The sequence below is a fragment of the Nymphalis io genome, chromosome 17, assembly GCF_905147045.1.
Source record: "Nymphalis io chromosome 17, ilAglIoxx1.1, whole genome shotgun sequence".
In the NCBI taxonomy this organism is placed as follows: Eukaryota; Metazoa; Arthropoda; class Insecta; order Lepidoptera; family Nymphalidae; genus Nymphalis; species Nymphalis io.
The window spans coordinates 7,124,554-7,137,240 of record NC_065904.1 but is presented as its reverse complement, the minus strand read 5'-3'; the positions used below and the strand labels follow the sequence as shown (position 1 = coordinate 7,137,240).

The following is a 12,687-nucleotide window of genomic DNA, read 5'->3' as shown; positions in this document are numbered from 1 at the left end:
TATATAGAATAAACATTTTGCTGAAATTAAGAAAATATATTGGTAGTTAATTTGATATTTTTTCTACAATGGATGAATGCCACATACAATAATACACACGTATAAACACAGACTGGAAGGCTGGTTCATTTTCCGCACAAAGAATCAGAATTACGATTTAAAGAGGAAATGCTGCATTCTTGTCGCAATTCCATTCCATTCGCTCATGAATTGTAAGGTATAATCCCTATTTTAATTTGTATAAAATAAATGTATCCATATATCATGCACAAATGTTCGCGTTTTTGTAGCTTTATAAGTTCATAAAAGTTTTAATTTATATGTAGAAAATTACTAAATATGAAAGAAATAACATAAAGTAATTTAAAAACATAAAATAAAATCGAAAATGAAAACATTTTACAACATATACATCCGCTTACAATTATTATTACGATAAAATTGTAAAATGATTATCAGAAAAGAAAAAATATCTTACCTAATAAAAAATACAAATTAATAAATAATAAAAACAGACGTCTAAATAAAAATTATATAATAAATGTACCTTGTGATAAATTAGCAAAATGTTATAAAGTTGGAGATATCGCGGCTGTCAGACCTCAAAGTAAAATTAATAAAACATAAGGCCTCCTCTCATTTCTATATGATTCCTGACACACTATCGCCATTAATATTTATGATTGGAATTTGTACGTGTTAATAAGAAGATGAATTATTTTATAAATCATATATGACTATAATATTTAATATGTGAGATATTACGTTGTTTTTATTTTAATAAGCAAAACTTTTATTCTCTTTTTTATTTATCTTGTTTTTAATATCAATTCTCTTTACAAAGAAATTAAGCTATACTAGAAATAATATATAATAGATAGATACTAATAATGTGACATCTACCTTCATAGATATTAATGATTTAAATTATACAACATCTAATACAAATAGATGTTACAGTAAGAACGAACAGAGGACAGTAAAATAGAAACAGACAGAATATTTTTTATTCCAATACTGTGGAACTAAACAAACAACGACAATTTAAATTTCAAATAATGATAATGTTTTACAGCAAAAGTATAGCTCCGTATAGCTGAGCCGAAACCCATCACTGGTTCTCAGCTGCTCTTACCTCGAGTATTATGCAAAATAAACAAACAATTTATTACGAAAACAATAACAGATGAAAAGGGAAGTATTTTCAAATGATATCAAAAGCAAAATTATCTATAACATTAAGAAGTATAAAGGGTTTAGTTATTTTATCAAATTGCTTATTTTAACAAAAACTGATTGATAAGTTTAATTTATAAATATTATAAATATATTTTAATAAGTCTATGAGATACACAGTGGAGAGATACAAACGTGTATTATAAAGGATATAAAGTTTAATTAATTATAAGAACCATTCAAGTAAATGCCTTACATTTACCAAAATAAAACATAATATTAGCAGATTAGTCTACCAATGGTATCATTCACATCATACAAAATCTCGCATCAGGCAAAAAGTAAATGTATGTATTTGAAGATAGACAAAAGACATTTTTTTATATTTTTTCAAATAGAAAGGCAGTCAGGAAAATGATCAACTTGTTGGTAACTGGTCCCGATAGCCCATAAATACCGGCAATGTAAGAAATATTAGTATTTATTTACAAATTATAATATTATATTACAATGTTTTCCAAATTCTTATTAAATTTTTGCTCCGATTTTAAAATTACAAAAACGTTTTTTTCCTCAATAAAATATATAATATATAAAATAATGTATAAATTTTTGTTTTTAACATCTTTTTCTTTTTGTATTAATGTACCTCTTAATATTGTTTGCTTTTAATCAAATAATTAATATTCAAAAAATTTAAATGTTCTCCGAAATTTATATTTTACTCATTTGATACCAATCAAGTGATAATTTTATAATAATTTAATTGTTAATGTCTTTTCTATTTGTTATAAATATTTTGATATTTAAAATTATTATTTTTTGTTAACTCGAAATGTTGATATATTTTGCAACACCTATAATTTAGGAGACACTTGATTTGTATAACGTCATGTTTAAGGACTCAATTGTATTTATTAGTGTACTTCTTGTTGGTGTTGATATAATAAATAAATAAATAAAACTAAATAACTTGGGAAATAATATTTGTTAGTAAATTGAAGTTGTAATGTCACTTGTGCCTGTAGTTACACTGGCTCATTCGCCCTTCAAACTGAAACACAACATTACTAAGTATTGCTGTTTGAATGAATGTACAATGCTTAAGAAGAAAACCATATTTTAAAAAAGATGCGAATATCTAAACATGTCCTGGTTTGCTGAGTACTCGTTTGTTTATAATGATGCCTCCAGAGGCGACGGACGTATCATCTACTTTTTCCAACTTTTGTTGAAAACACATTAATAGATTACCATCTTAATTCCGACTTCTTCTCAAGACGAATAATTTTACTAAAATTGTGAATAAAGGAGATTTTATTAATTATACATTTATTGTTTTTTTTTAATTTTCGGATTTTGCTAATTTAAATTTACTTAAACGAACTTTTTGATAATTAGGTTACAAGCTTACAACAGATTTTTATAATCTTTCTATATTCTGAGTGCTTACAAAAATATCCTTCCTTTCGTTTTATTTTTATTTCAGTAACCTCGATTTTTCGTCGTGTTATTATTGAAGAATAATTTTTTTTCCAATCTACGTCAAGTCTCGTAACTTAGAGATCGAACTTTGACAAGATGTCGAGTTTATTTTAAGCATTTGCTTATAAATACAGAAGAGATATTTTTAGTTCATTAATTTTATTCTATTTTAAAAAGTTAAATATTCTCTTTGTTTAAAGGTGCACGATGAAGGCTTCGACATCACAAGTGAAATAATAAATACAGCTACGGGACGTTTGTATAAAGAAACGTATTCGTATCAAAGCAGTAGACGGAATATGATCATGTGTTAGTGTTAAGTGATGAACAAAGGTGCATTATCCATCACAATGCTAGCGGGCAATGACACACGGCACAAACATACTAACATTAGCTACAGTATCAATGATACTTATAACTACTTCGACGACACAAGACTGTTGACACTTCTGCAACAGAAAAGAAGCAACAAGACAACAAACATAGAAGATTGGTTGAGGACATTGGAAGATTTGAGAAATAAATATAATATATCTATTATTAAGGAGTGTGATCATTTCGAGTACTGCGCGGGAGATATCCGAAACTTAATCATCGCATACAACAGTATCCATGGTTATATCAGTTTATTGGTAAGTAATTCATATTGCAGATTGGTTTCAGTGTCTAATGCTAATCAAAATAGACCCGTGTCTATCCTCACGGACTGATATATTTACATATTTAAATGAACTTGCGTACGGTGAATGGGTAGACAACAGTTTTCAATTTAGCTGAGCGTTTTCAATATCAGTAAGCCAACGTCCGGCCAACGTGTTTTGCGTAAGCTGATATTGTGCATAAATAGGTAATAATACAAAAATGCTCAAGTGTGCACCATAAATAGTGATACGGGAATATATTAGGTCATTGACTTTTACATCGCCTATTGTTTTATGAACATTAATGCTTGAACAATAAACTTCATCATTTAGAAGCCCATTATTTTGATTTATTAGTTGATTAATATTATAGTCGGTTATAGATGTTTGAATATGGAAATTAGTTTACTATTAAGGCAAAGAAAAGAGCACTGTTGAGCTATTTTATAATAAAAAAAACAGAAATGTGATAAAGTGATAATCTACATTGTCTATAATAAATAATTATAATATTTAAAGGACATAAGCGTCTAAATAGCGCATAACAAGTCAACTAAAATTATTTTACGAATAAGTCTGCTCAAGGAAGATTTCCGTATAAAATAATCATAAAAAATAAAACACGACTGCGGAAAAATCGCACTCTGAAAAGTGCAAAACAAGAAAATATTCAAATCTGTCATTCTTATTTACGAACTATTCGATATTTATCATCTAATAAGTTGTTAATATTTTAATTTAATACATAGACGTAGATATTGAGGTCCGGAGGATAGCTTTGGTTGTCTTCCACCTTGCGCTAAGGTTCGCTCACAACTGTTATGTTATAGAAACACATTCACACACACACGCTTTACTACCTAACTTAGTATATTAAAGGTACGAATGGTTCATTTTTCTATTTATCTATTTGTAAAATTACTATTTCGTTTATTATTTTATACTCTTATATATTTATGTATTTATCTCGTATATATTTTTTGTTGTTTCATAGTAATTAGTTAAGCAAATGAAAGGTAAGCTTAGAAGAGTGGAATCTTCTGACACAGGCGTTTCTTGCCTAAGGAATAACTCCAATCATCTCTGTATAATATAAAGATTATGAAATTGGTTTATTATTATTATTAAAATGTATTGCAATATTACAAAATGTATTTTCGTGTAAACAACACTATTAAAAACTGCGAAGTATCAAGTTAAGTACACTCACGATCCAAAAAACTATTTGAAATGTGATTGTAAGTGGTTACAATATTCGCTAGTGGTAGCGAATTACTTACGTTAATTTAAAATAAAACGTAAAATACCAACTCTATGTTTAAAAAGTCGAGATCCTAATTTTGCTCCTACCGTCATACAGTTCACCTAGTACGGAGGTAATATGAATCGACTTGGGTTGTTTAGCATTATTACATACTACAATAACTTCGTTATGTTTTATTACATTATAACTTAATTCTTGTAGGTATGTCTTGTATCTATTAGAAATAAGCTAAGTTGTTATTTGGATAAACAAATATCGTAGTGAACCTAACGTTAGCATTATTTAGAATTTTTTTTTCCATACACATTATTAGTACATTTTTTTTTACGATTTAACACAATGGTTATTTTTTTACAGATCTGTCTCTTTGGTAGTTTAGCGAATGCGTTAAATGTAGCAGTTCTGACAAGGAAGGATCTTGCTGCAGCTCCGATCAATCGACTGCTCAAATGGCTGGCGGTAGCTGACGTGTTTGTCATGCTGGAGTATGTTCCCTTTGCCATATACAGATATCTGGTAAGCGATGACGTCAATATCAACATTTTCAATATACTTATTGAGTGCGGCAGCTAGCTGCTACACGCGGTGTAACCAGTATTCTGTGCAAAGAATTACCAATGAGTAAAAGAAAGGTTTTACATCCTACATCTATGAAATGAACTCTGTACTTAAAAACATAATTATTTAAAAAACATCGTTCGAAAGGTATTCAAAAATTACGTTGTATAAAATTAAATATTTACTAATTTAAAAAAAAATATATCAAATTTCAAAGCGATTATTTGCAATTTAAATAATTTGAAATGAAAGAACAAAACACGTTTCTATAGCAAATTGCTGTATTCATTATCTTAGCATTTATTTATTAAGGTAATTCATTCGTCTATATTCATTATAATATGACCTGGCTTTGACCTCCGTAATACATCAAAACATCGTTACAAAACAGCGATGTATGGGATTTATTAAGTAAATAATTAAGTCAAACATGTTATTGTAAATTAATTTCATTCATTTTAGTTCGTTCTAAAAACGTCAACGTCATGCAATGAAATCCCGAATATTATTCAGTTTGTTTGGGGTTTCGCCCAAAGTAAAGTTAATAAAAATATATTTTGCTATGGAACACAAAAAAAGGCTGATTGTCAATCTAATGAAGTTCGTGAGGGTAACTGGGTGCTAACAACGGCTACTATTGCTTATGTCAGGGCTACATACATGGTTAATGCTCTGCTAATTGTGAAACTTATATGAGTGGCTTCTATATGTATCTGACTGCATATTAATTATGTTTTAACGTAAAAATACAAACAACAGTATTTTTTTGCTATACGGCTGCAGAACCTGGAAGAAAATGATCTGTCACGCTAAATTTAACTGGTGGTAGTACCACCTGTTAACTACTCGTCTGGGTAGGTACCACCCACTTATCAGATATTCTACTATAGAAGTAGAATTTGGTATTGTTGTGTTCCGGTTTGAATGGCGAGTAAGCCAGTGTAATTACAGGTGCAAGGGTCATAACATCTTAATTCCCAAGATTGGTGGCGCATTGGCGATTTAAGCGATGGTTAACATTTTTTACAATGCCAATGTAACTACTTTGGGCGTTGGTGGCCAGTTACTATCAGGTGGCCTATTTTACTCGTCTGCTTACCTATAATATGTATATATAAACTCCAGATCTTTACCACCCACTGCCGACGCCAAATATGCAATTTATTCCAAATATCGCCAAATATGCATAGTACCTAGGTACTATGCCGAATATACTTATAACTTAATAACTTCTGTCAGTTATGTCAATACGACACGGAAATCATTCGGACGTACGTAGAGGGCCAGATCACATTATTAAAGAATGGTTAAGGCTGTCACGGAAATGTAAACTATCAAGACAAATAAAAAATTCTCAATAAAAACGTGAGGTCGCATCCTCATAAACGAAGCGAAGAACAGTTGAATGACCTGGAGTGAAGTCAAGTGTACGGTGATCGAGCTAATGAGATGGAAAGCTAATATGATAGCCCTTCACCTCCGCGATATGGGGAGAGAAGATGAAAAGAGAGAAACAGTGAGGATTAATATATAATGACATTTATAAATATATCATGTCCAAGTCTTACTTATCTGTATATGGCCTATCTGCTAGTAATATTAAAAGTATTATTATAAAGGCAAAGGTGGTGTAAAATATACATATATGTATTTCACATGACGTTAGTTTTTTTTTTTTTTAAGTTAATAACAATCAATTTTACTATGAACATATATAAACAACTGCTAACGTTATTAGTATGTTGCGTTGCTTGATACATTGTAATTGATTAATATGATTTTCCAATCTTGGTAGATGTTGCCATATTACAGATTCTAGGCATCGAGTATAAGAAACGTCCATTGATATTATATAGCAATATACAGGGATAGTTTGGATTTCACTTTTTTTTTAAATTTTCCACAGACCCTTTTTTTACGCTGAAAAACGCGTTACGCGTTTCCCCCACGGGAACAGTGTTCCCACATGACCCACAGAAACACTTAGATCTTAACTGATAGGCTTTACATATAAGTACAAGAGTTTTCATGTGGCCAACTAGAATTTATAATTCATCTCGTGCTCGGTGATAAAATTGTGAGGAAAATTCTGCCACATGCCCTATTGAAAGAGGAAGGCTTTGCTTAATATTTACTATTTTATGAAACAGTTTCAAAAATTTGATCAAAAAAACTAATTTAATAAATTAAAGGATAAATAAAAGAAAAATTATTCATCTTCAGAATTTGTGCCAAGAATTTTGAAGTCATTCCCATTTAGACACAATGTAATATTAAATGCGATGATTGATAAATATCATACCATTTATTCAACGATTGATAAATATCATACGATTTAGTCAACCATGAGTCTAAGATATATCAATACAAAAAATTGTTGTTTGGTAAAGAAATAAAAATAATTAAAATAGTGTTATAGCTGCGATGCGTATTTATTACCGTTGTAGTTAACGTATGTATTGTCTTTCAGCTGTTCCCCGGTCAAGTGGACAGGCCCTATTCCTGGGCAGTGTACATGCTGTTCCACATGCACTTCACGCAAATCCTGCACACCGCCTCGATATTACTCACGCTGTCGTTGGCCATCTGGCGATATATCGCTATCAAGTAAGTACATATTACATTAAACAAATGTTAAGTATTGGTCGAATTATTAATTGGTTTCATTAATTATTCACTTTAATATGATACGATTAGTTGTTCGTATTTTATTTGATTTACATCTGTACTTTGTTATATCAGTAATATTTGCGGAATATTATAACATGTTATCTTTGTATTTTTTATCAACGTACGATAAATATAGTATAATGAAAAAGTAGAACACTGTACATTATTTTAGTTACTAGAAAAATATGTATATTTTTTTTAGGTTTTCAGATTTTATAAAATAGTCACGTGTCACTCTTATTTAACATTAAAAAACTATGATAACAATAAAAAAAAAAATGATATGAGAAGGATTTATGAGCTCCGCGACATCATAACTTAGTCGTCCGGTGCAGAATATTAAATGTGTTTAAATAAAAACAATGTTAATGGACTACATATATCTATTTGCAAAGATTACGAGTACGGCAGGCGTCGGGCGCCTTGCCAAGCGCACCTCATATCTTATAGACGAAAATGTATGGAGCTATATTTTACAGGGTACATTTTTCAATCTTATGCGAGGAAGCAAGGAAACGTTTATGGCGTAAATATTTGTTATGATTTTACCACGAATATGAGATTTATCTTTTATTTTTCAAACATGTTTTATGAATTTAGAAAATTCGATTTTTTATTTGACTATTATTATTATTTGTTTGTTATATGGTGAAATAAAAATTATTTATATGGTGAAATAAAAATTATTCATTCTAATAATATTAATATTATTATTATAAAATAGTTTAGTAAGAAGTAATAGTGTAATAATTGTTTAGTGTTCTGATTCTTGTAAATACTTAGTTATTAGTTATTGTAATAGTTAGGTTATTATGTAATTAGTTTTGTGTATAGTTTCGCGGAAACCTTCTATTACGCTGAGTAAAACGGTGTAATAATCTGATATTCCGGCATTGACAAACACGCTCGCTGCAATACCTCGGCTTTTATAGTCCCAAGAGTTCAATACTGCAGTTTTTGAAACTGACTAACTGGCTTAGCGTCCAGAGTACAAATGCCTCCATTACTATGTAGAACACATAGACTTCCTCATTGGTTTACTGATTAGCTTTAGATCCTCAGTTCCTGGGTTCAAACCAAGGGGTTAGGCCCGTATAAAGTTGTTTAATCAGTATTATATATATAAGGTTGGCAATTTCACATTCGTACATTTGAAAGCACGTTTAAATGGTAGGTCTAATGCCTGGTCTCTTTTATAATGTTATTAACTGGAAAATTAATTTAAATATAATCGGAAGGAAGAAAAGAATATTCATTCAACTGCGTTAATATACGCATAAAAAGTGCAAAAATAGCTTTTATTACACGAACGCAATAAACTTGCTTACAATAGATGAAAAATAAAGGTTATTTTCGCATGAAGAATTCTCTAGCAGAGTATAAAGGGCTCTACATAACTGTTAGTTTTGTAACTGTATCGTTTTAAAGTTTACTGGTGGTAGGGCTTTGTACAAGCTCGTCTGGGTAGGTAACATCCACTCATCAGATATTCTACCGCAAAACAGTACTTGATATTTTTGTGTTCCGGTTTGAAGGGTGAGTGTGCCAATGTAATTACAGGCACAAGGGACATAAAATAATAGTAAAATCTTAGTTCCCAAGGTTGGTGGCGCATAGACTCTGTAAGCGATTTCTTATTATATATATTGCGACATTTCTTACAATGCCAATGTCTAAAGGCGTTGGTGACCACTTACCATCAGGTGGCTCACATGCTCGTCCACCCTCCTATAACAAAAAAAAATCTGCCTTCGCCTAATTCACCAATTCGTGTTATCATAATATGTCTCCGGCTATATAACATCTGTATTGATAATAATAATAAAAAAGTACATCCGAGATCTTTTTTTAAATCATAAAAAAAATTTACTTGAACATTTTATTTTATAATTATATATTATAATACAGACGTAAATGTGAAACTGCTGGGCTAACCGCTTATCTCCTTTTGAGGAAAGGTTGGAGCGTATTTCACCACGTTGACCAATGTGGGATACACATGTGTAAGATTTTTATCCGACCAAGGTTCCTCACGATGTATTCTTTGACCGTCAATAACGATGAATGATGAATTATAATAATAAATTAAGCATATAAAATTCAATGCTGTCCAGATCTGAAATTGCAATCTGCGAATAAGATTCACATATTCTTCATCATCTTCATCATCCCATCTCGTTATTGTTTAATTTAAGCTTATTTTAATTTGAACTCAAAATGTTTTAGGATCCCGCAATGGATTGCAGCCATAGGTTTATTTATAAATCACTCTGTTTAAATAGATTGCAATAATATTACATTTAATTACCTGTAAATAATAGCATTCTTGCCACAACTCCATGCGGTCATTATTTGTAGTTTGTTTATTTTTATTTATAAATATTTAAGGCTTATCTGTAAATAATTATTATATGTCAAAGGAATTATTAAGTGAATATTAAAATCAAATCTTTTCAATAGGAAGTTGTGACGTAATACGATACAATAACGATAATCTTGTTATTTTTTTCTGTTTTAAAAGAGTTTTTATGTAAATCTTTACCAGGTATCCATCTCACGGCCCATCCCTGTGCACGGAACGGCGATGCTCTCTTGCTATTATAAGTAGCTTTTTGCTTCCTCCGATACTCTGCATTCCTTCCTACTTCGTAAGTATTCATTTTGTTTATCTATATATATATATATATATATACGTATATACTTTAATGTTGGTATATAACTGTGTTTGAGATTAGTAGACTTTGACCAATTACCATGCAAGTCGTCAGATATATGTTATTGGTATACGAGTGTATAGATTGATTTTGTTGATGAAGGTTTTTTAACTTTGTTTTAACTCGACGCGAGATGGTACTGGAGTTCAACCGATTCAAAATTGGTGTTTATACAAGGCAGAGACATGTCGGCTTTTACTAGTACTTTATTAAAAAAATATAGAATTACGTGATAGATATAAAATCTCTTTGCGCCTCTTTGGAACGTAAAAACTATGCTACAGAAACTTTACAAAGAGACAAAACGAAGATATATAGATGTGTTAAGATATCATAGTAACGTAATTTATCGGAAGAATTTAGATAGATTTTGATACCTTTGGTTTGTTAATAGGAACTGTGTGAGAATTTACAATAATTCAAAGTATAAGAACGTATTTATCTATTGAACCTTCTTAATATTAGTCCAAAAAGGAAAGGAATTACGAGGACGATGAAAGCAACTGCCAGCTTTATTAATTTATGAATGTATTTTCATTTGAAGGTTCCATTTATAGCAAAATATTGTTGATTATATTTTACTAAGCATAAATTAACATTCATTTATTCTTTAGCTCCTTCCTCATTTCTGAGGAAAATTTCTATGGTTACTTTTTGATATTTTTTCCTGTAGCGCGAGACGGTTGCATCGTATTATGCAAATTACAATAAATATTTAAGCTGTTATAACGATGTTACTTTTTTATTTAACATAAATAAAAAAAGTAAGTTTCTTTTATTTATCACATTCGCTACTTCTATTTATACTTGTAACCGTAACCGTAACCGTAACAGCCTGTGAATGTCCCACTGCTGGGCTAAAGGCCTCCTCTCCTCTTTTTGAGGAGAAGGTTTGGAGCTTATTCCACCACGCTGCTCCAATGCGGGTTGGTGGAATACACATGTGGCAGAATTTCAGTGAAATTAGACACATGCATGTAAAGCACGAGATGAATTATAATCGCAAATTAAGCACATGAAAATTCAGTGGTGCTTGCCCGGGTTTGAACCCACGATCATCGGTTAGGATTCCCGCGTTCTTACCACTGGGCCATCTCGGCTCATAACACTAATTAATTATTCAGTTGAAAACAAATGGATGGTTATGTTGCATTTTTGAACTTTTCGAATTTATTACATTATTAACATTTTAACTCTTTATAAACATGTATAAGGTATGTTCAGCTCTCACGTTCTGAAACTTTAACTTTTGAATTGTAATTAATGAATGAACCCCTGTACACTAATAAGTGAACAATTCAAAAACATAAAACTGCCAATTACTTAAAACAATATTTTTGTTTCGTGTCAAAAAAATGTATGTCTTCAATTATTGTGTGAGTACCAGAGTACTTCCAGGCACAAGGGATGTAATATGTTATAGATAGTAGCAAAATGACGGTAGTTATTTTAAATTTCGATTGAGATGCGTTCTGGAAATAAAATGCAAGTATATTACGCGTGGCCGTCACATGACCTCCAGTCGGGCTGTAACGAAATTTATGGATTTTGAAAGAAAATAAATAAACTAAAAACATAGTTTCGTAAATAAATTAAATATATTTTTTATTATTACAATAATATATAGCAATAAAGTGTGAAATATACACGCCTCGTATACACAAGGGAGTGGAGATTGGCGTAGATGTATGAAGGCATGAAACAGCGTCATGTAATTTCAGCTAAATATGAGTCGGTCTTATCCTCCCCAAGGCGCGTCAATATATATTTTAGGTCAAAATAATGTCAATCAAAAACAATTGAAAATATAAACTCAATTCATTATATACCCCCCCCCCCCTTTCTTTTAACGTTTACTCGTAGATCGCTGACACTAGACAGACAATAGACTGTACTACAATAATATTCATTAAATATAGGTACAGTGACGTTTCGCTTTGAAGTCTCTAGAGTTACGTGTTGATAAAGATGAATGGGAATTCATTTTAATATTTTATCGAATTTATTTATAATAAAGAATGAATCGATTGTTATTACATAAATTTAGAAAGATTTTTATTTATTTAAAGTTTGTACGAGTAAGGAGAGTAATTATATCGGTAGTATCATTAAAGAATGAAAATAATCAAACATAAGTTTATATTAATTATGGGCCGTTTGGCGTGGTTGGTAGATACAT

General features: G+C 30.4%; 1 protein-coding gene across 1 annotated transcript in view; it reads left to right on the top strand.

Annotated features, from left to right (window-relative positions):
• LOC126774850 (G-protein coupled receptor dmsr-1) overlaps nt 1–12,687 on the top strand; it is a 48,745-nt gene that overhangs the window by 22,477 nt on the left and 13,581 nt on the right. The window contains exons 2-5 of the mRNA XM_050496487.1: nt 2,862–3,293; nt 4,924–5,082; nt 7,595–7,731; nt 10,340–10,442. Coding sequence (XP_050352444.1) covers nt 2,985–3,293; nt 4,924–5,082; nt 7,595–7,731; nt 10,340–10,442 — 708 coding nt within the window. The 5' untranslated portion in view covers nt 2,862–2,984. The remainder of the gene's footprint in view (nt 1–2,861; nt 3,294–4,923; nt 5,083–7,594; nt 7,732–10,339; nt 10,443–12,687) is intronic.